This window comes from Brassica napus, chromosome A10 (assembly GCF_020379485.1).
Source record: "Brassica napus cultivar Da-Ae chromosome A10, Da-Ae, whole genome shotgun sequence".
In the NCBI taxonomy this organism is placed as follows: Eukaryota; Viridiplantae; Streptophyta; class Magnoliopsida; order Brassicales; family Brassicaceae; genus Brassica; species Brassica napus.
Window position 1 is genome coordinate 1,559,947 of NC_063443.1, and position 24,390 is coordinate 1,584,336.

The window sequence follows — 24,390 nt, forward strand, 5'->3', positions numbered from 1 at the left end:
CTTCTTCTTCTTTTTTTGATCAAATATAATTGGCTTTTCTATTTTATATTTAGCAATGTTTATTTTTCTTTCATTTTAAACTTTCTTATTTATTTACTTGGCTGCTTTTCATGCAGATAACTGATGAGACGTGGAAAGATTAAAAGACCAGGTCAGGGAAATATGGAGATAATTAAATAAATTAGAACGTACAAGACATATTTTTTTTTTTTTGGTAAAAGACAAGACATATTTTTCTATACCATGTAAATAGTTACGTGATGCTTGACTAAATTCGAAAATGGTTTCCTCTAGATAAGAGTTATACGATAGTGATGTTTTTTTTAGCATACCATGCATGCTTCGACTTGTCATTTTCTTACATTGTTGTTTCTCACACAACCATAACCAAAGATGAAAACTGCTCATAAATAACATATCTAAATATAAGTTTATACAAAACGAAAACATGCATGGTACTTTAACCATTCTTTCAAAATAACTAAAAATAAGAACTTGTTGATTCCTTTATTAATTGGACACTACATTAAACTAGAAAGATAGATACGTAGGTCTTGATTGGCATAACAAATGATGAAGCGGTATTAATATGCTATAGAAGCAGAATGTTGCAAAAACTGTATGTTTTTGCTAAATTATTTAATATAATGATTGGTAGAATATGTTATTCAAAATTATTGCAAAAATTAATATATATTGTATTTATTTCTAATAAATATTTTTAATATATATATATTAATATAAAAATCAAAAAGATAAAAATTAATTTATTTTATTTAATAATTTCAAAATTATGTTTATATCAAAAAATTATTATTTTTTTTAAAAAAATTCCAATAAAAATATCTAATTTTAATAATATTTCACATTTAAATATAATATAATTTAGAAATTAAAATTTTATTTTCTGAATATAAAAATAATTGTATGGTAGTATTAAATAAAATAAATAACTAAATTATATATTTTCCTTAATTTTATAAATTATAAATGCAAATATTTTCTAAATATTTTTCTAACGAATGTTGATTGGATAATGTAGAGTATAATGCTAATGCTAATACTCTACCAAATCAATGTAGTGCTTAATTATTAAAGACTCTCTCATACAAGGAAGATGCTATACAATATAGGATACAATAATTGATCTAATATTTGGTAACATACATACCTCAATTTGATAAACATAGATAGATTAATAACTAGCAAGCTGTATATTATCACTACGGGACTAATTAATCATGATAAGATTCTGTGTGTTTTGTAATCAGAATCTAAAACCTATTAGCTAGGAAGACAATAAGCATCGCATACCTTTTTCCTTCTCTGAAAAAGCTTCATTTTGCAGATTTCAAACAAATCCGTATTAATTCGTTTTTTTTTTTTAATGTCATCAAATTCGTGTATACTTGTTTAACACAAACAATCGAATATTTTATATGTGAAGGGAATCATTCCTCATTCATCATGAATAAGATCATTTTTGTTGCATATGAATTCTTCCTCGAAAGAATATAACCGCCCTTGTTTAAAATGGGCTTAATAAAAGCCCATATTAGCCCAAATCATGCAATCATAAAAGCCCAAATGTTAAAGAGTAAGAAATCTCGAACGTAATCGCTCCGTCTTTGCTCCCCTCCTCTCAGCTTCCGCGATTTTGTTTAGTTAGCGCCGGACCTGAGTAGATAGATAAAACCCTAGAGCTCAGGAGCTGCGTATTCTTATTCCAATCGATCGATCTTCTCTTGCTGCGTCTTCTTCTTCTTCGTTTCATACTAAGATGAACTGCGCAAGTAAGACATCTCTTTCTCATTCTTCTCGATTTACCAATTTAGGGTTTTACATCTGTTACTGACACGGTGGTTTGTTTCTCTGCACAGTTTCCGGCGAAGTTCCGGTGGAGCCCGTGGTTTCGAAGAAGTCTGGTTTGCTCTACGAGAAGCGCCTAATCGAGACGCACATATCTGTAAGCTCTTCGATTTTCTTCATCGCGATTAGACTCCTATCTACGGTTTTCTCAGCTATTTATCGGCCGTCACCTCTTAATTTATGGAACCAATGCGGCCTTTATCATCTCTATGATCTGCGTATTTTTTTTTCAATTTTTGGTTAGTGAGATCTTGTTGTATAGATAGTATTGTGGGAAACTTGTAAGGTCCTTATCAGCTTGATATATTGTATATAGATCAAATAATGGTGCGTGTGTGTGTAGGTCAACGATTTGTCTGGTTATAGTTTGTTAAGTGCTTGTGGTACCTTTGTAGGATTTTGGGAAATGCCCTGTTACTGGTGAACCGCATACCATTGATGACATTGTTGCCGTCAAAACCGGAAAGGTAACACAGCTGTTTGGATTGTTTGTCGCAGAGCAGTGTTTGTAGAAAGTTATTATTAGCCTGATTCGCTCTCCGGGACTATTTTGCAGATCGTAAAGCCAAAACCATTACACACAGCTAGCATCCCTGGATTGCTTGGAACGTTCCAGACTGTAAGCTTTTATGTTTTTTTTTTTGCTTTTTCTTTGTGACTTTGATCTAAGAAATTGATAGATTATACCGGGCTTAGTCCACGTGTCTGTTTAATCTATACCAAATTTGCACTCTACTCTTTAGTAGCTGGTGCTTGAGTCATTCGTTCATTTGTTACTGCTATTAAGACATGATGTTGTTCACTATTATGTTGAATTATGCAAATATAAATGCACAAGTTCATATACATTTTGTGCGTTCAGGAATGGGATGGTTTGATGCTATCAAATTTTTCACTTGAACAACAACTGCATACTGCGAGGCAAGAGCTGAGTCATGCTTTGTATCAGGTAATTATTATCAACTGCTTCGCTACCTGTGATACCACCTGATATATGATTTATGAATATTGCTTTTTACTACAGTTTTATTTTTTGAATGTTTCCATTATTTGGTATTGATAAAGGTGTTTGATGGTTTTTTTTTTTCTTCTGTTTGCAGCATGATGCTGCTTGCCGTGTGATTGCTAGGCTTAAAAAAGAAAGAGACGAGGCACGACAATTGCTTGCAGAGGGTGAAAGGCAGTTACCTGCAGCCCCCGAAGTTGCCTCAGAGAACGTTACTATTAGTAATGGTAAACGAGGTATGCTTGCACATTAGATCTGTACATTTTCTTATCAAAATAAGTTGGCTATGTATAGAATTTTACTGTAACAAATTGCTATGTTGTATTGTTGCAAATAGCTGCCGATGGTGGTGAACAAGGTCCCGATGCAAAGAAAATGCGTCTTGGAATTTCGGGTGAAGTTATTACAGAACTGACAGATTGTAATGCTGCTCTTTCCCAGCAGCGTAAAAAGAGACAGGTAATACATCTAGCTTCAGATCTATTAGTACCTTTGTTGAAAAGTTGAATTCATGAGAGAATTATATGCGAACTTTGTATTTTGTTGTTCATACCGTTCAACGGATCTGGAGTTTGTACTTTGTGTGTTTATTAGATTTTGCGCGTGATAATTTTTCGTCTTGGCTCGCTAGATCCCTCCAACGTTGGCTTCAGTTGATGCTTTGGAGAAGTTCACTCAACTCTCAAGCCACCCACTTCACAAGACCAGCAAACCTGGTATTTTTTCAATGGACATCCTACATTCTAAGGTTTGACACCCGAAGCTTGTTCTTTTTCCATTCATCACTTTATGTTGTTATCTGTTCTGGAAAGTCACTGCATTGAATTGATAATCAGGATGTCATTGCAACTGGAGGAATAGATACAACTGCCGTTCTCTTTGACCGTCCCTCAGGACAAATCTTGTCAACGCTGACTGGTCATTCGAAGAAGGTCCGTAGTTTTCCGTAGTTTTCTAAATTTTCCATCCTCTTTAGTTTTGTGGTTGACACGCATTGTTCCATATGCAGGTTACGAGTATTAAGTTTGTAGGTGACACTGATCTTGTTTTGACTGCTTCATCAGACAAGGTAAGCCAAAAATTTTATTTACAGGCCTGAGATCCGATGTTTTTTTTTATATTTTCTGTATAGTGCCTGTACAACATCTGTGTGATATTAAACTTGCTTACGTAAAGTCTAGAAATGTTTTTAGTTCTTGTAAAAGTCACCATGTCATCGTTGAACAACTGATGAGACCATCTAGAGTGATCCTGGTGATACACGTCCCCATAAAAATTTAATTAACCCTATAACTCGTGATTCTATCTTTGTTTAGCTTGATGCATTTCATACATAAATTTTGTTTATCACACCGTTGATCGTTTGTCGTCTCTCTATGTTAAGTTTGATCAAAATGAAATGCATCACTGTTCGTCTGATTTTGGTATTTTGATACTCTGTAGACAGTCCGTATCTGGGGGAGTTCCGAGGATGGGAGCTATGCCTGTAGGCATACATTGAAAGATCACTCTGCAGAGGTAAGGATGAATCTGAAGAACTTAGGCTAAAGTCAAAATGTCACATACAGTTTTACCTGTAGAACTGTATTCGTTCTGTTATAAGTAAAAACCATGTCGTGCTTTTCAGGTGCGAGCTGTCACTGTCCATGCAACGAATAAATACTTTGTGTCGGCATCGCTTGACAGTACCTGGTGCTTCTATGATATGTCCTCCGGTTTATGCCTTGCTCAGGTTCGTAAGCTCCCTATCTGCAAGAAATTGATACCTGTTTTTCCAGTTTCAGCTTTTCTCTTTGTACAATGTTTATAGAAGCATGAGGAAAACATTAGTTGCACAATGGTGATGTGAAACAAGACTCATGAGAAAAAAAACACTCTTTTCTTTGACGCGTCTTTCTCATGCTTGTTGTTATTATGCAGGTGACAGATGATTCTGAAAAGGTGGATTACACGGCTGCCGCTTTCCATCCTGATGGTCTCATTCTTGGAACTGGTACTGCTCAGTCTATTGTCAAGATCTGGGATGTCAAGAGTCAGGTAAAACCTATTGATATCCTTGTCCATCAACTCTTGAGATCATCGCACGTTTTAAGTATCGTCCATTTGTTCCCACCTTAAATTTCATCTGTCTGTATTGGCTAATAGGCAAACGTGGCGAAGTTCGGTGGACACACTGGAGAAATCACATCCGTATCATTTTCTGAAAATGGTTATTTCCTCGCGGTTGGTACTTCGACCCAAGAAAACAGAAAGACGAATATCACTGGCGTCCCCTTTTTTTACTGACCTGTTTTTTTTCTTTCTTGATATTTGTTCAGACATCTGCGCTGGATGGTGTTAGATTGTGGGACCTGCGCAAGCTAAAAAACTTCCGAACATTTGAATTTCGAAATGCAAACTCAGGTACTCAACTATATGAGCAACTCTCACTAGTCCATTTTGTTGATAGTGTATTCATTCATTCCTAAGACATCGATGAAATTTACGTTGCAGTGGAGTTTGACCATAGCGGATCTTATCTTGGCATTGCTGCTTCAGATATAAGGTGACGTTTACATTGATACACAATACCGGGAATTATTTGATTTATGACCTCACTTCGATCACTTAATATTAAAAGAGAATTGTGCAAATTAAAGAACCTGTGATCAATAAAAATGACTCTGTCTGTGTTTGTTGCTTTTGTGGATCGTACTAATAATATCACTTGTGCGTTTCAACGTTTCAGAGTATTCCAGACGGCCAGTGTTAAAGCAGAGTGGAACCCAGTCAAGACACTTCCTGATCTATCCGGTACAGGTATGCCATATGATTAAGCTTTTAAAGTCACCGTTCTTCTCTTCCTTTTTTCTTTGAGTCTATTATTCAGACATTGTAAATCTCTGAACTTGCAGGTAGAGCAACATGTGTTAAGTTTGGTCCGGACGCCAAATACGTAGCGGTCGGTTCAATGGACCGTAATCTCAGGATATTCGGCTTGCCTAGCAATGACAGCACTGAAGATTCTGCACAAGATTCATGAATAGATGCCTCCCCTAAGTCTCAGCGTCAAGAGTAGCTAAATTCTCAGTTCCCTCTATTTATGTTGTATCTTTAAAATTCCTGCTTGGTCTTTTCACTTTAGGTCTTGTTTCCTTATTTTCCAAAGATTCTATAACATCATCAAGGGTAAGAATCTACAATTCATCTTTTGTGTCTTTGTCTTGAAAGGATCAATAACAAGTTTTTTTCATGTTTTAGAGAGAAAGTTAGCTCTCTCACTAAACACAATTATTTTTGTAAACAATGCACATGATTACGAGTTTTCTTAAGACAATGAAATGAAGACAAGAAAAAGGTGAAGGTGTTCATAGAAATTAGTAAACCCTCAGACAGAACAGAGATTTTGACTGTACTCTGGTCAAAAAACACACTTCACAATCTTCCCATTCTCCCACCAAGCTCAGATTCCTTTTCGCTTCCTCCAAAACTCTCTCTCTCTCTGTTCCCTTTCTGAATTTCCATTTATAGCCCATCTTTTTTGTAATTCCGTTATTAGTTAATTTTTCATTAACATGTTTAAGTATCGACTATCAATTGCAAGAAAGTTTGTAATGTATCTTTCTATACCCAATTCCCAAAATAACCAACCACTCAACAACAAGATTGTAACTCCATTGAAAATGACCCTTTTTTTTAGACTTTGAATTAGATTCAAAGACCCCTAGTAAAAAAGGTGACTAAGCAATAAATAAACAGTTATTAAAGCTCTAAATCAATAATTATTTTATTGTTTTGCTGCAATAACTCAAACTTGTACAGTCTCAGAACTGAATAACTCAGAAGCATTTAAAGGAAAAAAGGACTCTCTCTCTCTCTCTCTCTCTCTCTCTCCCTCCCTCTCTTTATTTTTCTACTAATCTCTTGTCACATGTGTTAGAGAGAGAAAGGGTGGCCACCCAAATCCAAAAACAAGAACCCAGAAACCTAGAAGACAGAAACAAAAACTAAAAAGCTTTACTGAGCCACCAAGCAACCAATTACCATAAAACTCAAAAACCCATAAAAAAAACCAACACTCCAAGAAAAATCCCACAAAGATTCCCATCTTTCAATACCTACAATGAGAAAGCCTATGATTTGATCTTCCCAATCTTTTCTTCCTCCCAAAGATAAAAAACAGACCAAGCCACACAACCACCAAAAGAATCCACACAAAAGACACAAAGAATGGGTCTTTCAATCTCTTTACTCTTCTTGATGAGTCTACTCTTTTCAGATCTCAACGTCATACAATCAGCAACAACAGAATACACAACCTTAATCTACAAAGGATGCGCGAAACAGCAGTTCTCAGATCCGTCCGGTCTATACTCGCAAGCTCTCTCTGCTATGTTCGGCTCATTGGTCACTCAGTCCACTAAAACAAGATTCTACAAGACTACCACCGGAACGAGCCAAACCACAATCACTGGTCTCTTCCAGTGTAGAGGAGATTTAACCAACCACGACTGTTACAACTGTGTCAGCCGCCTTCCCGTTCTCTCCGACAAGCTCTGCGGCAAAACCATTGCCTCGAGAGTTCAGCTCTCCGGGTGTTATCTCCTCTATGAAGTCGCTGGCTTTTCTCAAATCTCAGGTTTAACCAAAAGCTGATTTAGTTAACCGGTTTTGTTTCTCTTTTAAACATCAATTTCCGGTTTATTTATTACTCTCAAATCTCAGGTTTCAACCCTTTTTCAATTTGAACCGGATATAAACCGGTTTGGTTACTCTTTTTAACATTCAATTTCCGGTTTATTTATTACTCTCAAATCTAAGGTTAACCCTTTCTCAATCGAACCGGATATTAACCGGTTTGGGTTTTCTTTTAAACATCAATTTCCGGTTTATTTATTACTCTCAAATCTAAGGTTAACCCTTTTTCTAATCGAACCGGTTTGGTTTCTCTTTTTAAAATCAATTTCCCGGTTTAATTATTACAGGGATGGAGATGCTGTTCAAGACGTGTGGGAAGAACAACATCGCCGGAACAGGGTTCGAGGAGAGGAGGGACACGGCGTTCGGGGTGATGCAAAACGGCGTCGTTTCGGGGCACGGGTTCTACGCGACCACCTACGAATCTGTCTACGTGTTAGGACAATGCGAAGGCGATGTCGGAGATTCAGACTGCAGCGGGTGCGTCAAGAACGCTCTGGAGAAAGCTCAGGTGGAGTGTGGAAGCGCGATCTCCGGTCAGATTTATCTCCATAAGTGCTTTATAGCTTATAGCTATTACCCGAATGGTGTCCCTAGGAGATCTTCTTCTTCTTCATCCTCGTCTGGCTCTGGTGGTTCTTCGAGTTCAGATCCTTCGTCTTCTACAGGTGAGAGCTTTCTATCTCTCTTCCAGTTATGTCTTTTTTAGATTTCATTGATCTTGAATTTCTATCGAGTTAAGTTGATCTTCACTTTAATTCTAAAGCTTCAGTGTAGTAATTATTTTAATGTGTTTTTCTATTAATTGGTAACAGTTATTCCTTGGAGTTTTAAATTAATTATAGCCCATGTAGGGTGTGCAGTTCAATTAATAATACTTTATTTTTAATGCTTTCATTAAATAATTTTCTACCCATAAAATGTACTGTGTTTGGTTAAAAAAAAAAAGAGAATGCACAATGCAGTGTGTTAAGTTTTAGTATTCTCTAAAGGAGCATTGGTATGAACATATAATAGTACATTTGAGATTTGTATTTGATGAGAAGATAATAATAATTAAAGAATCAAATAAATTGACAGGAGCAACTGGGAAGACGGTGGCAATAATAGTGGGAGGAGCTGCTGGTGTTGGCTTTCTTGTCATTTGCTTGCTTTTTGCCAAAAACTTGATGAAGAAGAAACATGACGGTACCTTTTCTCTACTTGCACTCATTCATACATGCATGTATAAACATGCATACAAACAAACTACAAACACATGCACATGTGACGAAGAATAATAAATAATGGGAATTATTCATTACAATGATATCTTTTTTGGCAGACTATTGAAGATTTGAGGAGGAAGAGAACAAACAAGAGTCTAATCCCATCAAAGAGAGGCACAAGTTTTTTTTTCTTTTTTTCTTTTTGAGGTGCCATTAGATTCCCTAGTCCAAACTTTTAAATTTTATGAATATTGTTGTTATGTTTTATTTTGTTTTTGTTAGTTCAGATTCTTGGGAGGTAGGGTTTTGTGGTTGATGCAAGGACCATTTAAATGTTCAAAAATTACTTCCCCAAAAAAATGTGAAAAAGGGATTTTGTTTATTCTCAATCAGTTACACTAACTATTTCATCTGACCAGTTACATTACCATAAACTGAATAGTGTACTAGTCTATTTGATTGAAACTCCATGATAGATAAAGTGGGTCCGAGCGTATCAAGAAGCATTTACATTACATCGATTAGGTTTATTCTGCAAAAACATTCGAATATGCAAAGAGATATTATAAGGATTTTGAGAAAACAAAGACATTAACGGAAATGAGTGAAGCTTGCATAGCTTCTTCTTCACGAAGGAGAGATCTTATGAACCTGAGACTTTAGAGATATATCTTCTTCTTCCTCTTCTAGATGATCATCATTCTTCTATTTCCCATAGGAACCTAGCGTACTCTCCAAGTATAATGCTGCCACCACCACAGAAGACAATGATGATCGCATTTTCAGTAAGAGTTTGTGTAGTAAGAGAGATTCCATACTTGTAACTGTACCTGTCATTTGGAGAGGCTTCAACGGCCTTCTCGAAATAGAACAAGGCCTTCTCCTTGTCACCATTAATACTCCAAAACGCTTTTGCGTATCTGCATAGTGTTTCTCCATCTTCTGTTTCAGACAACCTCGAGCTGCGTTTTTCCCCTGCCTCAGGCTGCACAAACAAACAAAACCCTATATTAGTGAATCCAAATGCATGTAAAACTTACTACTTCGGGCTAACATGTCTACAATGAATGAATGAATGAATGAATGTGAAAACCTAAACCTCAAAGTCTTCTTTTCCTTGGCGAGTTCTGTCTCCAAAAGCGTCGTCATCAACCTCATCGTCATCCTCATCATTTATCTCCCAGAGAAAACTAGCATATGCTCCAAGAACATTGCTGAAAAAAACAAGAAGAAAAACACACACACTAAGGTTGAGTAAATAACCAATTGTGAATGTTACAACAGAACCTATCCTCAGGAGATGCTTGAACAGCGCGTTCAAAGTAGCTCAACGCTTTAGCTTCATCCTGGTGAAGCTTCATCACCAATCTACCATAGTTAGCTAAAGCTACCCCATCACTAGGCTCAACCACAGTACACTTGTGATAATACTCTTCTGCTCCACTAAAATCTCCTTTGTACTGTAATCCACAATATCAAAAACAGAGTCATTAACTAGACAGAACATTAAGTTTCGAGTTGGATCAAAAGTACCTCCAAGAAGTTAGCATAGTTTCTGAGAAGCAAAGGATGCAACGGATACTCCTCGAGCATCCTCTTGTAGTAATCACCACACCTCTCATCATCCAAACTCGGCAAATCGAATTTGATCTCACCACCATACAGATCGAACTTGTCAATCCCAAGCCCTGCAGCTAAATGCATAGGAGGACTCGGTGGTCGCTCAATCTCATCCTCTTCCTTGATCGACAAGGCATCGATGCTGCTGCTGTTGTGCTTAGCAAAGCTGAAGTCGGCTTCAACCGAGTCGCCAATCGAGACCGTTCTATCCAAATTCTCATCGGTTCCAGTCGCCGTGTCTTCTGGATTGAGCCCAGATTCGCAGTAGATTGAGAGAGATGGCTCGCTCTTGAGCATCTTTTGTTCTGATCGCTCAAAGTCTTCGACTTTGGTTTCAAAATTCAATCTTTTTTTGGTGGGTCGTTGGGATCGTGTTATGTCTCGAAAATGTTATGTGTGGACATTGATTCGGAGGACCCTCAAGAGACAGTGATTGAGCGAAGACTGACTCTCTCAGACAGGGGAAGAGGATAGGTTTTGATTAGATTTCATGGATGAGACGGCGAACCTCCGCAAAGTGCCCTTGTATTATTTTATTCTTTACAAATTTCTCTCTTAAGTTTGAAACACAGTCTGATACAACAAGGATTACAAACTAAAAACCAAAAATTAAAATCTAGAGCAATCACATGCAACAGAAAAAAACAAGCAACTTCCCTAACCTTCACCAAAAATCACCTAACCAAGAAGGGAAGCCAATGGCCACATACGATTGAAAAAGATCCCAAACCAGTACACTTTGCACTATGCAATAAGCACCCCATATCAGCTTCCGATCGACTCTCTCCAATTTCCATTCAGGAATATACTGAAGCGAGGACATAATAGCTTTGGACAACCACTTAAAAGAAGGCCAAGCAGGAAGCCTAATTACAGCTCCAACCAGTTCTTTGGATTCACCAGCAAAAACAATCTTAGAGAAACCTAAACTTTTCATACTTTCAATAGCCCGAACCCATACTGATCTGTGAGCCTCCTTTAAAGATGGGATATTAGAAAAGGAGCATCTGCTATGCATAAGAACCATACCTTTATCATCTCTTAGTAACCAAGCAGCACCGTACACTTTTTTGCTTTTATCCCACTCAACTCCAATATCACATTTCCTCCACAAGACAGGCGGTGGAGAGCATTCAACTTGACTTATATATGGGCCAACAGATGGAGACGAAGAATTGATTGCTTCCACTACTTGAGCTTGTGCCCATTCATTCATATCATCAAACGCTTTTCTCACTAATGACAGAGCTTCAAACTCCATTCCTTCGAAAATGAGGCCATTCCTATTTTTCCAAATCCTCCACAGCAACCAAGGAAAGACTTTCCTCAAATCTGTAGGAATGTTGAAATTTTTTTTTCCTTGAAGAAGGAGATGAATATTCTGAAAAATGGAAGAACTGAAGCCCACTCTTGGCACCAGAAAATCAGACACTGCCCAAACAAATCTCGCATGAGGACAAATAAAAAACAAATGATTTTCCGTTTCACCATCCATTCCACAAAACTGACATCTATTGTCTACCATCATACCTCTAGCAGCTATACCATCAGCAACCGGTAAAGCGTTACACATTATTTTTCACATGAAGATTCTAAGCTTAGAAGAGATCAGAAGATCCCAAACCAAAATCTTCAAAGGATTAATGGAAGGTAAAGCTTCAGCCAAACTTTTTACTTCAGAATTCTCTAATTTTGAGGCTAACCAATACCCAGACTTTGATGTATAAGCTCCACTAGAGTTGTACTTCCATACCTTGAAATCTTTAGAACCTGGCGTTATTTTCATCTTCAGTATTAGTTCCACATCTTGAGGATAGAACAAGTCGTTTAGCATCATCACGTTCCATGTATCAGATTGGAACTCAATCAGTGCTGATACCTTCAAATCCAGATCAATGAAAATGTTTTTCATTAAGGGACATCTCATTCAAACCCCATCATCAATCCATGGAGTCACCCAAACCAAAATCTCTTCACCATTACCTATCATCCACTTCAAACCTTTGTCTAGCAGTTGTTTTCCAAACATTAAGCTTCTCCAACCATAGGAAGGTCTAGAGCCCATAATAGCTTGATCAAAATCTCTATTCTGAAAATACCGACTCCTCATGAATCTCGCATACAGACAGTCCTGATCATTAAGTACCACACCTGCTTGGCCAAAAGGGCCTGATTAAATAACTGCAAGTTCTTAAACCCCATACCACCAAGATTCTTGGGTAAACAAAGTTTCTCCCAACTCACCCAGTGAATCTTTCTCTTGTCTTCAACATAACTCCACCAAAAAGCAGCCATAGCACTAGATAAATTATCACAGGTGGTTTTTGAGAATTTAAAACAACTCATAGCGAACACCGGTGCACCCATGGCTACAGATTTTATCAAAACTTCTTTACCTCCTTGTGAAAGGGTTCTTGAGTAGCACCCTGAGAATTTTTCCTTCATTTTGTCCTTGATAAAATTCAACATATCAATCTTCGAACCATAAAAACACTCAGGAAGACCCAAATACGAACTGGCTCCTCCTTCGTTAAAAATGCCTAACCTGAGCCTGATTCTCTTCTTGACTTCCTCCTTTACTTTCACTCCAAAAGAAATGGAAGACTTGGATAGATTAATCACTTGCCCTATCAAGCTTCCATAGTAATCCAAAATGAGTTGCAGCTGATCACATTGAGACTCTAAAGCTTTGATCTGAAACAAACTGTCATCCGCAAACAGCAAGTGATGAATCGAAGGTCCGTCGATAGCAAAACGGAGACCTTCTATTATATTTCTTTCTTCTGCTTGATTCATTAGGTGAGTTAAACCTTCTGTACATAGGACAAACAGAAAAGGCGATAAGGGATCACTCTGTCTCAGACCTCTCTCAGGTGATATCAAACCAAAAGGCTGACCATTAATCAGAACTGAATAGGTGACAGTGGAGATGCAATGCATCACCAGTTTAATCCATTTCGCATCAAAACCCAAGGCCTTCAGCAAAGCTTCCACATATCCCCATTCGACTCTGTCATACGCCTTTGACATGTCGGTTTTAACAGCAAAGAACTCTTTAGACACAACCGAGTGAGTCCTTAAGGCGTGTACAGCTTCATGGGCTATTAAAATGTTATCAGAAATCAATCTGTTTTCCACAAATGATGACTGATTTGGAGAAACCAGCTCGTGGAGGAAAGGTTGAAGCCTCGCAACCAAAACCTTTGAAACTATCTTGTAGAGAACCGAGCATAGGCTTATAGGCCGAAGATCAGTCATCAACAGAGAATGCAGCTTCTTTGGAAGTAAACAGATTTGAGTGAAGTTCCATTGTTTAGGAAAGGAGGCAGAGATGAAAAAACTTTGAACTTCTAAAACCACTCTCGGCTCCACAATATCCCAATAACGTTGAAAAAACAACTCCGTCATTCCATCAGCACCAGGAGCACTGCTAGGTTTGATAGAGAAAACTGCCTGCCTGATTTCATCTTTAGACACCACTCTAGAAAGTTCCTCATTCATCTTATCAGTCACTCTAGGAACCATCCCACTGAAGAGAGGATCCAATCCCATAGGTCTCGATGATTTAAACAGATCCATAAAATACTTCACCGCCACTTCCCCTTTAGATGCCTCACCTCTTACCAAGTTCCCATGGACGTCTTGGAGCTTTTCTATAAAGTTTTTGTTTCTGCTAGTTTTCACTGACGCATGAAAATTTTTGGAGTTTCTGTCGCCTAGAGCATACCATTGATCTCTACTCTTTTGCTTCCAAAAACAAACTTCATCAGCATAAGCTTCAACTAATTGGAACTTGAGCGACTGAAGATAGTGAGGATCTGGATTGCTACTGGACATAGCTGCATCAAAATCAACCTGAAGCCTAGAGATTCTCAGGTTAGAATTCATATCAGCCGATCGTTTTCATGTACTTAATTCTTTCCTGCAATCTCTGATTCTATCTATAACTGAAACTCCAATTCTATTCACATTAGTAGACCATGCTTTCAAGATAGTATTCCTAACTTCTGGTTTGTGAAGCATTCGACGGTCAAACCTGAAAGATCCTCTATATTTTTCTCGAGAGTCCATCAAACTAAGCAACACCAGACAATGATCAGACCCTCTCATCTCCATGAAAAGTTGAGAAGCAGATGGAAAAAGCACAGACCACGCCTTATTTCCAAAAGATCTATCCAATCTACTTTGGATCCACAGATTATTCCTTCTACCTGCCCAAGTAAAACCATTGCCTGTGCTTAAAAGTTACCCCATCCCACAAGCACTCAACATATCAGCAAAAGGTTTGAAAGAGTTATCACTTCTCCTAGGACCATTCAGTTTTTCTTCATTGCTAAGGATCTCATTGAAATCTCCAACCATGGCCCATGGTTGTTTTCTCTGAACACCAATACGAGACAATTTTTCCCAAACCAAATGTCTTCTACCAAGCGACGAGTCACCATATACACAGGACAGAAAGAACTTAAAATTACCAAACTGTACATGGAAATCCATCAGGTTCTTATCTACATGATTAAAAACCAGCTCAGAACTCTTTTTCCAAAAAACCGCAAGACCGCCCCATGTATCTACCGGTTCCACCGTATATACAAAATCATAACCGAGCCACACCTGAATATCTACAAGGACGTTTCTACAATGCATCGTTTCCATTAAAAATAAAATCTCAGGAAAATATTTTTGACGTATCTCCCTGAGTCTCTGAACTGCAAGTCCTGAGGCCGCCCCAAGCCTTGACAGTTCCAACTAACGATGCTCATTAGGATCTAGACGGTCCCTCAGTTGGGACCATCTCTTTGGTTCTCTGTCTTGCGACCTTCCCACCAATCTGCACTTCTTCCATCTCTTTTCTCTTTTCTGCTGATCTTGAAGGCTTCTCCACATCTTCAGTACTAGTAGGCCTCTTTTGAAATTCATCCAACTCTTGCAGTCTCCTTTTTTTAACATAAGGCCTTCTCCTTGGTTTCCTTTGCTTCTTAGTAGTTCCGGAAGAACCAGCCTCAAAGAGACCTGTCTTATAAACCGTCGAACTAACATCAGAAGAAGAGAACCCAGAAGCCGAAGACATAGATTCGGAGGTATAGTTAACAAGGCGTGAGTTCTCAAAACTCGGATATACTCTGCCAGAAGCAATTGCAGCACCCAACAGTTTCTCACCACCAGGTCTTGAATGGGAAACACTCTGTTTTGACTCCGAAGAATCATACCCAAAAACAATCCCTTTGCCCTTATCAAGATCTTTGGTCACTACAGGAGGTTCTTCAAGTCTGAGCACCATCCTTTTTGTAACGGGATTGAGCTCCACTTCCTTGACAGACTTTCTAACCCTTTCTTCTCTAATTTTTCTTTCTTCTCCATCTGCGACTCTCAAATACTGACGCATTCCTTCTAGTACTTCAGGAGCAATCTTCGGTCTTCCCAGAATAGGATGCATCTCTACTTGACGTTCTTCTAAAACACCAAAAAGAGGATCATCCTCTGAAAGAACAAGTTTAGGCTTCGGTAAGTCTTCTACAAAACCCAACCTTTTTCTGATCGCCTGGTTTTGTCTTTGTCTCACAAGGAGCGGACAAACAGATTTTTCATGAGTCATTCTTTGACAATGATAATATCTTTTCTGAACCCTTTCATAGAAGTAGGAAATCTCCACAGAACCACCTTTTTCAAATTGAATATTTTGGATTTCCTCGGGGGATTTGCTACGTTGAATATAATCTGAGCTCGAACATATTCTCGACTATGCGGCTTGTCAGGATCAAAAGCCACAGTAACAACTTTCCCCACCAAATCTCCAAAAGCTGTGAACGCCTCCGATGTGTAGTAATTAACCGGGATATTACTGATCTGGACCCACAGCAGAACAAATTGAAGATAGTCTGGAGGAGGTTGTTCAACCCATCTCTCTATCGCTAAAGACCATTCGTTGTAAGTATGAATACCCTTACTCAGCACATCCTCCAAATCATATTCGTTTTGAAAAATAAACTGAAACCGTTCTTTGGAGAGCGCAATTCCTCTTACACGATCAAATTTCTGCCACTTCCTTGGCATATCATATATTAAGCTAGCCATATTCTGACAAGGCGGATTGAGCAATCTTCCAATCAAGCTTCTTCTGTTTCTTTCTGTTGAACAGAATTCTAGTAAATCTGGCATCTCAAAAGGAGCTTCCTCTTCATCTAAGGACAGCTCCATCAGCACTTTATCCATTGCTGAAGACATAACTATCACCACCAGAAATCGATCTTCAATCGATCCTTTTGATAACTCACACGATCGAAAAACTCAAAAGATTTAATTTTACTCTCTCTTTTGATAGAACCCTAGAAAAAACGCTTCAGATGAAGAGGTGATGATATTTTAGTGAAATCGAACGATCACAAACAAAAGGGGAAAAATATCCCAGCCACTGGCCCACACCTTGGGAGTCTAAACGAGAAAAAATTATCTTTCTATCTCTAGATTTTTTTTTTCGAATTCGGCGCTGAAAAGAAATTGGATTTAAAAATTCTTGTTTATATATTGCAGAATCTTGAGGTTGTGAATTTTTTTATAATACTTTATGTTTTTACAAATTTCTCTCTTAAGTTTTGCTTTACTCCAAATGCAAATAGAAATAGCTCTAATAATCTTTTTTTTTCCGAAAAAGATGGCAAGTGCTAGCTACATATTTTTGGTTTATAGTTTCTTCTATATATTGCAGAATCTTGAGGTTGTGAATTTTTTTGAAAAAAATTGTACCATTTCAAATAGCATCTGTAAACTTTTTATTGGTTAGTTTGGATTTTAAGTTGAGAATGTGTGCATGCTCATGGTTTAGAAAAACAAAGCAAGGAGGTGGACGTCCACGTGAATTTGCTTTGCCCTTTCGCTTGGGCGCATGAACTGGCTTTTTGAGTCTTGGATCTTGATCCCCATAATTCAAATTCAATGGTGCATAAAAAGAAGCCCATTACTAGTAACAAGTAAACTATGTGCAAGGACAAATGGCGTACCTTTCGTTCCTAAATATACAATGTTTAAGAAAAATACATATATTAAAAAAAATATTATTTTTGTCTACAAACTATCACTAAAACTATAAAATAATTGTATTCAACCATTTACAAAATAAATTATTAAATATGATTGATTACACAATTTTTAATAAAATAAAAATTACTTTAAAAATTAAAAAAAATTTATATATTGGAACATTAAATTTCTTTGAAACATGTTACGTTTAGGATCCATTGCAGGCGTTTCCAACCATTTGTTTTTAGTACATAACTTACGTTGACTTGTGCACGAGACTTAAAAATGTTGTATAAAAATTTAGTTTTTTAAAAAGTCATGCAATCTTCACCTGTTAGTCGTATTATCCTTTGATTCTAAAAATAGAATTCTAGAGGCTCTCTCACTAATTGACAGCACAAAAACACATACAACTGTGATGCAAAGGTTCTATCATTAACGCCAACTTAGTTCTTACGAGTCATCTCCTAATATAAGCAAAACCTTAGCTGAATAACACCACACTGCTTCTAATATATTAGTTGTCTTTCTCCCAAATACAAACCAAACATTACTTCTTATACAGATGAAAAAAAATCAATGGCTCTTATTACCTTTCTGAAAATTGCCACCATTGACCAATTAATCTTTCTCTTCTTCGTATCTTCTCCCCTCAAAAGATTTTAAAGCGTATAAAAATCCATCAAAAAGGATTATAGTGTGAACATTCATCTGTTGGTCACAATGTCGATGATGTTCCCATCATTCCAACTGCTAGAGCTGAACATAATCTCAGCTCAGGACTTGGCTCCTGTCTCCCGAAAAATGAAGACATACGCGGTCGCATGGGTTCACTCCGAACGTAAACTCACCACACGCGTTGACTACAACGCCGGAACAAACCCAACATGGAACGACAAATTCGTATTCAGAGTCGACGAAGAGTTTCTCTACGCCGACACTTCCGCCGTAGTCATCGAAATCTACGCATTGCATTGGTTCCGAGACGTTCACGTAGGCACGGTCCGTGTCCTCATCAGCAACCTCATCCCACCTAGTCGTCGTCCAGGGTACAGAACCAGCAACAACGAGTACCATCGCACACCACCTCAGGGAATGAGATTCGTTGCGCTTCAGGTTCGTCGTGCCTCGGGACGTCCTCAGGGGATATTAAACATTGGTGTTGGAGTGCTTGATGGTTCCATGAGAAGCATGCCGCTTTACACGCATATGGATTCCTCTGCTGTGGGGTACAGAGATCTTCTCGGTGAAGAGGATCGTCATCTACAGCATTTGCATTTGAACAGTAACAAAGGAAGCTCCAAGAATCCACAATCTCCGTCTTCGAGACAGTTTCAATCTGTTGTCTCAAGACCAGAGCTCCGTCGTACAAAGAGTGATACAAGCTCAATGGTTGTCTCTGATCTTCTAAGCAGAGTTGAACGTAGTCGGCTAGCTAAACAGCCGATAAGCGCATTAGTAAGCAGTGAAGAATTTGAAACTGAACCAACCACTACGGATACTGATGCCACGGAGATAAAAGAGAATGGACCTACTAAAATCATGAGGCAAATATACAAACCAGATCCAGCACCAAGGGAGAGTCATGACGTGTCATACCATCATTCGTCACGTAAAACACCTAGAAGAGTTACAATGAACGAGAAACATAGACCGATTAAGGCTCGAGCTTCACCGTACTTGTCAAGACATGGAACGCCGTTGAGATCTAACATCGTCGCATCTTCTCCTATGCGACGTAACGAAGTTAGGTCAACACCGATGAGATCTAAAATTATCGCCATGTCTCCCATGCATCCCAACATGACTTCCATGCAGACTCCGTTGCGTTCCAACATGACACCCATGCAGACTCCGTTGCGCTCCAACATGACGCCCATGCAGACTCCTATGCGTTCCAACATGACGCCCATGCAGACTCCTATGCGTTCCCACATGACTCCCATGCAGACTCCGATGCGTTCCAACGTGCTTAAATCGACTCCAATGAGACCAAACTACATGTCTACACCGATGAGGACATCGAACTTAGCTGGGAGGAGAATCTTAACCGATTCGGAGTTAGGTCCATCACCATCAGAAATCGCTGAGCAACTAGCTAAAAATAGGTCTCACGCTAACGACACGGAAAGCTCTATACTCAGCGAGTGGAGCATCGACGAAACTAGCGTCGAAGGACTACGTTCGAAACTCGAGAGGTGGCGTACGGAGCTGCCACCATTGTATGATATAGGATCAAGCCAAGTAAGCAGCACTGAATACGACGGCTCGACAATCGTCCCAGCTGGGGGAAGAAGTTCAAGAAGGAAAACTCCAGCGGTGAAGAAGCATAGTCGTAGGCATACAGAGGGAGGTAATGGTCTTTTCTCGTGTTTTAGTAAGATTTGCGGCGTGGAATGCAGTTTTGCATGCGGTGGTGGTGGTGGCGGCTCGGTGGATCATGATGAGTCGAGGAAAGGCGGGGATGGCCGCGTGCATCGCACGTACTCTGCTGATGATTTGAGCTCTTTGTGATATTTACATATTCAAATATTTTTTGGTCTCCCATTATATTATTTTACTTTTTGGAGAGGGGGGGGGGGGGGGGGGGGGGGGGGGTGACTATTGGTGATGAAAACGATTTATTTAATTTTATTGCTATTGTTGATAAATCATTCAACATAACATTAATTAATCGTGATAAAGTAGAAGAATGTGTGAGAGTATTTGTGTTTTAGACGATGGTGTCTCATTTGTTTCTATAGAAAAGAATTAAACACAAGTCAACAGGCCAATCTCAGTAGTGATTTTAGTTTCCATTAGAGCATGAGATTAGTGTCCTCCATTGGTAATAATTCTGATTAAAGGTGTAATTTTCCCAAAAACAATTTGCGCCTGCAAAAGTTTCTCAATGGATCATCAAACATCATGATGATGAATATCTCATCACCACGTTTTATACTAATGCATAGTGTTCCCATCAATTTCCTTTTTATATTGCTCGACAAGAATCATGTTCTCAAGGAAAAAATAAACTTAAAACTATGTTTTTCCCTTTACTACGTTAAATATATAATTTATTTATTGTTAACTGAAATACAATTTTGTCTGTGTAAACTCTTTAAAAATTGAGACTTTTGGGGCGCTATGAAATGAACTGTCTCATCATCCAAAGCAGATATTATAATCCATAAGCATCTTTAGATTCTTGATAAGTAGCCTTTACTAAAACATGATGTAATAAAACAATGACTTCTCATCCGAATTCCGAAAGCATTACAATATTCTAGTACAAGACATATATACAAGTGGGAGAAGGAAAAGAAGAAAAATGATGTAACAAAAAGCAAAACCTTAGCTGATATTATAAACAAATATGTCATGCACACACACAAACAACTGTAAAACAAGTTTCTTGGGACTGTCTTTCTCTAGTTGCTTGAACCCAACTATAACGCAACGAGAGCACGACAGGTTTGATGATGTCGGAAACTAAACTTTTCAGAAATTTTAAATATCAAAAAAACAAAAAGAGAAGACTTTGGCATTGTGGTATGGCCATTACAAGACATATGGGTCCCAATTCTCATCACTCTCTCCTTTACTCTGCTTTCATCATCTCTCGTCTCTCTCAAATACGCTTGAAGAAAGAAACCCTTTCATCTCTGTGCCTCTTTCTCTTGAACGGTTCATTGAAAAGACCCTCTCTTTGGATTATTAGTCGACAACATGCGTGGTGGTGGGTCAGAGTTTGAGACGGGGAAGAGTAACCTTCTTCCGGCTGAGAGTGAGCTGGAGCTGGGATTAGGGCTCAGCATCGGCGGTGGCGCGTGGAGAGAGCGTGGGAGGATTCTAACGGCTAAGGACTTTCCTTCTGTTGGGTCTAAACGAGCTGCTGATCAGTCTTCCTCTCACCAAGGACAAGGAGCTTCTCCTCCTCGCTCAAGGTTCCGTCTTTTAATTAATAAAGCTCATAACTTTTGGTTTATTTCTGTGTTGCATGATTTGAACATGTTACTATCTCGAAACATAATCTGTGTAAGCTTCTGTTATAATCAGACTTCGTTATATATAACTCGAAATGTTGCAAAAGTGATTAGCTTTTAATGATTTGGTCATAGTAAGAGATGTTTGTTTTGATGCATTACATGGATTTGTTGTAGCAGTCAGATAGTGGGATGGCCACCGATTGGGTCACACAGGATGAACAAGGTGAACAACCAAGCTCCTATGAAGGCGGCCAAAGAAGAAGAAGAAGAAGAAGAGGGGAAGAAGAAGAATGATGAGACTAAAGATGTCTCAGTTCAGGGTTTAGGGTATGTGAAAGTGAATATGGATGGAGTTGGTATAGGCAGAAAAGTGGATATAAGAGCTCATTCTTCTTATGAAAACTTGGCTCAGACGCTGGAGGAGATGTTCTTCGGAATGTCAGGTCAGTTACTGCTAAAACACTTGAGATGGATTCTTATTGGAGTTTGACTGACATTATTGTATTTTTGAAATGATCAGGTTCTACTACTTCTCGGGAAAAGGTGAAACCTTTGAGGCTTTTAGATGGTTCATCAGAGTTTGTACTGACTTATGAGGATAAGGATGGAGATTGGATGCTTGTGGGCGATGTTCCTTGGAGGTAAGAATCTAGAAATGGCTTTGTATATAACTATATATTAGTCCTTGTCAAGATCTAAATCATTTTTGTCATTTTTGCTACTAGAATGTTTGTCACTTCGGTGAAAAGGCTTCGGATCATGGGAACCTCTGAAGCTAATGGACTTGGTATGTTTCTGGTTTATTGATTTCTCTTGTCGACCAATAAAGAATAACCAGGCTGGAACATTCTTTAATGCAGCTCCAAGACATCAAGAACAGAAGGAGAGACAAAGACAATGAAACTATCCTGTTTAGCTTCCCTTACAAATCTGGCATTGTTATGTGTTTCTTTTTTGATTTTGTGGAAAGTAACTCAGATACTTATTGAAGAAAGTATACCGGGTGAATCCGATCAAAGCTGGTGGAGCTTAAGATTTGATATTAGGCATGGTTTCATTTTAAGGTTTTTCAATTAGTAGTTTTCTTGGTCTTTTGTTTATTTATTTTTCTTGTAATGTAAATAGTTGAAGCCATTATCTAATGTGATAAAAGAGTTCTGTTTTCTTGTGATTTTTCTTGTTGGGGGGGTTATGATTCCAAGGAATGAAACTCACTTCCTTTATATGGTTTGGTTATGAGCTTGTGTGTGCTTATTGTTGAACATAAAACAAATTCTTCACCTAATTTGACATTTAATTTAAGGGAAATAAGATACGAAATGTTTGGATTGATGTCACCTAATCAGAACAATTACAATTTTCAAATGCGATGCGATGATGCACATGTACTATAGTTAAATGGTTACCTAAAAAAGAAACAGATTTAAAAACTGAAAGAGTCCAACCAAAGTAAAAAAAAAAACAGGATAAGGAAAAAAACATAATCTAAAGTCAAACAGCTGTTTCATAAAATTCGAAGTTTCGTGAAATCAAAATTAGAGAGAATTGAAGAATGGATCATCATCATAATCATAATCAATGGCGAATGAGATTATTATCTTTCAAGAACGCCACAATTGCTCTCACGCTCGTCAACCTTCTCATCTTCCTCTTCCTCCTTCAGGGCTTTTTCACTTCCTCCTCTCGCCGACCCGTTTCAGGTTTGTTACCATCGAATTTCGATTCAAAGTTTGATGCTTTAGCGATCATCTTGTGATGGGTCTTTCTCGGATCTGTTCATACCGACAAAAAAAAAACAGGCTTGTTGTTGTCTAGTTTCAGATTTAGTGTGTATACGCTTCTATATCACTCGAATTCAATATCACTTTTGACTCGTTCGTTCTAGATTAATGGCTTCTACAAGAATCGATATGGAGAAAAGCTTAGATTTTAAACACTTAAAGAGTTGTGTTCCTTCCATGAACTGTTGTCTGGATTTTGACATTATGTCTGTTAAAAAATCACATTTTTAATTTACCTTCTTTGGGAGGGAGACTGTTGATAATTCTACTTTCCTCATATAGAAGAAGCTAAGCGTATCTTGTTTATGAATAATATTCTTAAAAAAGTTTCTTCCTTTTTTTTTGGGTTTCTTGTTTCATTCTTTCACCATACATTTGATAAATGCAGCTCAGCTTCGGTATGTGAAGGAAGCCGAAGAGATTAGACTCAAGATGCAACCTTTAGAGCTTATCAAAAGAGTAACCTACCTACAACACTATTACATTTGTGTCACACATCTCTTAAGCCCTCTCTGCTTCTCTTTACTCTTAGCATTTGGATCTATTATAGGTCCGAGAAATTGAACAAGAGTCATCTGCTGGACAAGAGACAGAGCAGGAGAAGGATGTGAAGCAGAACACTGCCGTTGATCTCTCTAAACGCCTCAAAGATTTCCGCTCCCTTAACGATGCCTCCAGCTTGAAAGGTACAAAACAAAATGGCAACAATCTCTTTGTTCATGCTAAAACAAAACTGCACATGAAGAAGGTTTTTGATATGTTTGTTACACAATATTCTTCTATAGCATTGGAAGAATGGCGAAAGCGAAAAATGGAACGAGCAAGACAACGTGATCTTGAGAAAACCGGAGGACTTTCTTCATCCAAAACATCATAAAAACACTACTAACTAACTCTCAAGAAGATATCAATATATATTATCATGGCTGCTCCTTGCTGCTACTAAAACCATTCGTATAGTGTAATACACAGACACAATGCTTTGAAAGGAAAAGTATCTAAGCATGTAATGTTTCCTACATTGAACTTCACAATCTTGTTTACACCGCAAAACTTTCAGTAAATGATAGAAGATCACAAGTCAATCAATAGTTATAAATATTTCTCCCAATACATGGCTCACCTATCATATAAATGGATGTTAATTAACTCCAGGAGGAATAACTATAAATAATTTGCTGACAAAGTAATCGTTACCAATACACGGCACATTTAATATGATAAAAAGCACAAGGAGATAATAT

General features: G+C 38.0%; 8 protein-coding genes across 10 annotated transcripts; 5 read left to right on the forward strand and 3 right to left on the reverse strand.

Moving 5' to 3' along the window:
- Positions 1–1,596: 1,596 nt before the first annotated feature.
- LOC106371006 (pre-mRNA-processing factor 19 homolog 1) lies at positions 1,597–6,114 on the forward strand. Its single transcript, XM_013811021.3, has 18 exons — positions 1,597–1,793; positions 1,881–1,966; positions 2,265–2,336; positions 2,426–2,488; positions 2,732–2,818; positions 2,970–3,111; positions 3,213–3,334; positions 3,507–3,623; positions 3,712–3,807; positions 3,885–3,944; positions 4,319–4,393; positions 4,503–4,607; positions 4,796–4,912; positions 5,021–5,098; positions 5,194–5,278; positions 5,369–5,420; positions 5,604–5,674; positions 5,770–6,114. Exons 1-18 carry the CDS (start codon positions 1,781–1,783, stop codon positions 5,895–5,897), a joined length of 1,569 nt encoding a protein of 522 aa, XP_013666475.2. The 5' UTR covers positions 1,597–1,780; the 3' UTR covers positions 5,898–6,114.
- Positions 6,115–6,632: 518 nt separating this feature from the next.
- On the forward strand, positions 6,633–9,142 carry LOC106371004 (plasmodesmata-located protein 2). The gene is made up of 4 exons (XM_013811018.3): positions 6,633–7,493; positions 7,840–8,220; positions 8,633–8,740; positions 8,877–9,142. The coding sequence occupies exons 1-4, from the start codon at positions 7,085–7,087 to the stop codon at positions 8,882–8,884; spliced, it is 906 nt and encodes a 301-aa protein (XP_013666472.1). The 5' UTR covers positions 6,633–7,084; the 3' UTR covers positions 8,885–9,142.
- A 72-nt stretch (positions 9,143–9,214) lies between these two features.
- LOC106371005 lies at positions 9,215–10,944 on the reverse strand. 2 transcript variants are annotated; one of them, XM_013811020.3, is made up of 6 exons: positions 10,294–10,876; positions 10,048–10,220; positions 9,860–9,974; positions 9,591–9,745; positions 9,412–9,506; positions 9,215–9,292 (listed from the first exon to the last, which is right to left on the reverse strand). In XM_013811020.3, the coding sequence occupies exons 1-5, from the start codon at positions 10,675–10,677 to the stop codon at positions 9,458–9,460; spliced, it is 876 nt and encodes a 291-aa protein (XP_013666474.2). In that variant the 5' UTR covers positions 10,678–10,876; the 3' UTR covers positions 9,215–9,292; positions 9,412–9,457. The 2 variants fall into 2 exon arrangements, with proteins under 2 accessions (XP_013666474.2, XP_013666473.2); XM_013811019.3 differs by having other exon boundaries at positions 9,215–9,506; positions 10,294–10,944.
- Positions 10,945–15,142: 4,198 nt separating this feature from the next.
- On the reverse strand, positions 15,143–15,976 carry LOC106369423. Its single transcript, XM_013809581.2, has one exon. It carries the CDS (start codon positions 15,974–15,976, stop codon positions 15,143–15,145), a length of 834 nt encoding a protein of 277 aa, XP_013665035.2.
- Positions 15,973–16,593, reverse strand: LOC106369421. The gene has a single exon (XM_013809580.1). The coding sequence runs from the start codon at positions 16,591–16,593 to the stop codon at positions 15,973–15,975; it is 621 nt and encodes a 206-aa protein (XP_013665034.1).
- An 859-nt stretch (positions 16,594–17,452) lies between these two features.
- Positions 17,453–19,968, forward strand: LOC106369420. 2 transcript variants are annotated; one of them, XM_048743411.1, is made up of 2 exons: positions 17,453–19,310; positions 19,416–19,968. In XM_048743411.1, the coding sequence occupies exons 1-2, from the start codon at positions 18,121–18,123 to the stop codon at positions 19,909–19,911; spliced, it is 1,686 nt and encodes a 561-aa protein (XP_048599368.1). In that variant the 5' UTR covers positions 17,453–18,120; the 3' UTR covers positions 19,912–19,968. The 2 variants fall into 2 exon arrangements, with proteins under 2 accessions (XP_048599368.1, XP_013665033.1); XM_013809579.2 differs by having other exon boundaries at positions 17,453–19,209; positions 19,300–19,968.
- Positions 19,969–20,975: 1,007 nt separating this feature from the next.
- Positions 20,976–22,529, forward strand: LOC106370104 (auxin-responsive protein IAA12-like). The gene is made up of 5 exons (XM_013810173.3): positions 20,976–21,323; positions 21,543–21,808; positions 21,886–22,006; positions 22,091–22,152; positions 22,226–22,529. Exons 1-5 carry the CDS (start codon positions 21,106–21,108, stop codon positions 22,264–22,266), a joined length of 708 nt encoding a protein of 235 aa, XP_013665627.2. The 5' UTR covers positions 20,976–21,105; the 3' UTR covers positions 22,267–22,529.
- A 281-nt stretch (positions 22,530–22,810) lies between these two features.
- On the forward strand, positions 22,811–24,237 carry LOC106370103. Its single transcript, XM_013810172.3, has 4 exons — positions 22,811–23,065; positions 23,535–23,605; positions 23,697–23,832; positions 23,932–24,237. The coding sequence occupies exons 1-4, from the start codon at positions 22,918–22,920 to the stop codon at positions 24,021–24,023; spliced, it is 447 nt and encodes a 148-aa protein (XP_013665626.1). The 5' UTR covers positions 22,811–22,917; the 3' UTR covers positions 24,024–24,237.
- The last annotated feature ends 153 nt before the right edge of the window (positions 24,238–24,390 follow it).

Bases quoted from the DNA above. Each gene is read 5' to 3' on its own strand.
- LOC106369423 (XM_013809581.2), bottom strand. From the start codon at position 15,976: ATGACTCATGAAAAATCTGTTTGTCCGCTCCTTGTGAGACAAAGACAA.
- LOC106371006 (XM_013811021.3), top strand. The intron at 3,112-3,212 runs GTATGCTTGCAC...TGTTGCAAATAG, and splicing joins TATTAGTAATGGTAAACGAG to CTGCCGATGGTGGTGAACAA. The intron at 3,335-3,506 runs GTAATACATCTA...TTGGCTCGCTAG, and splicing joins AGCAGCGTAAAAAGAGACAG to ATCCCTCCAACGTTGGCTTC.
- LOC106371005 (XM_013811019.3), bottom strand. From the start codon at position 10,677: ATGCTCAAGAGCGAGCCATCTCTCTCAATCTACTGCGAATCTGGGCTC. The intron at 9,975-10,047 runs GTTCTGTTGTAA...TGTTTTTTTCAG, and splicing joins CAAGCATCTCCTGAGGATAG to CAATGTTCTTGGAGCATATG. The intron at 9,507-9,590 runs GTACAGTTACAA...TGGTGGTGGCAG, and splicing joins GAAGCCTCTCCAAATGACAG to CATTATACTTGGAGAGTACG.
- LOC106371004 (XM_013811018.3), top strand. From the start codon at position 7,085: ATGGGTCTTTCAATCTCTTTACTCTTCTTGATGAGTCTACTCTTTTCA. The intron at 7,494-7,839 runs GTTTAACCAAAA...TAATTATTACAG, and splicing joins TGGCTTTTCTCAAATCTCAG to GGATGGAGATGCTGTTCAAG. The intron at 8,221-8,632 runs GTGAGAGCTTTC...ATAAATTGACAG, and splicing joins AGATCCTTCGTCTTCTACAG to GAGCAACTGGGAAGACGGTG.
- LOC106370103 (XM_013810172.3), top strand. From the start codon at position 22,918: ATGGATCATCATCATAATCATAATCAATGGCGAATGAGATTATTATCT. The intron at 23,066-23,534 runs GTTTGTTACCAT...TGATAAATGCAG, and splicing joins CTCTCGCCGACCCGTTTCAG to CTCAGCTTCGGTATGTGAAG. The intron at 23,833-23,931 runs GTACAAAACAAA...ATTCTTCTATAG, and splicing joins CGATGCCTCCAGCTTGAAAG to CATTGGAAGAATGGCGAAAG.
- LOC106370104 (XM_013810173.3), top strand. From the start codon at position 21,106: ATGCGTGGTGGTGGGTCAGAGTTTGAGACGGGGAAGAGTAACCTTCTT. The intron at 21,324-21,542 runs GTTCCGTCTTTT...TTGTTGTAGCAG, and splicing joins GCTTCTCCTCCTCGCTCAAG to TCAGATAGTGGGATGGCCAC. The intron at 21,809-21,885 runs GTCAGTTACTGC...TGAAATGATCAG, and splicing joins GATGTTCTTCGGAATGTCAG to GTTCTACTACTTCTCGGGAA.
- LOC106369421 (XM_013809580.1), bottom strand. From the start codon at position 16,593: ATGGATAAAGTGCTGATGGAGCTGTCCTTAGATGAAGAGGAAGCTCCT.
- LOC106369420 (XM_013809579.2), top strand. From the start codon at position 18,121: ATGTCGATGATGTTCCCATCATTCCAACTGCTAGAGCTGAACATAATC. The intron at 19,210-19,299 runs ATGCAGACTCCG...ATGCGTTCCAAC, and splicing joins TGCATCCCAACATGACTTCC to ATGACGCCCATGCAGACTCC.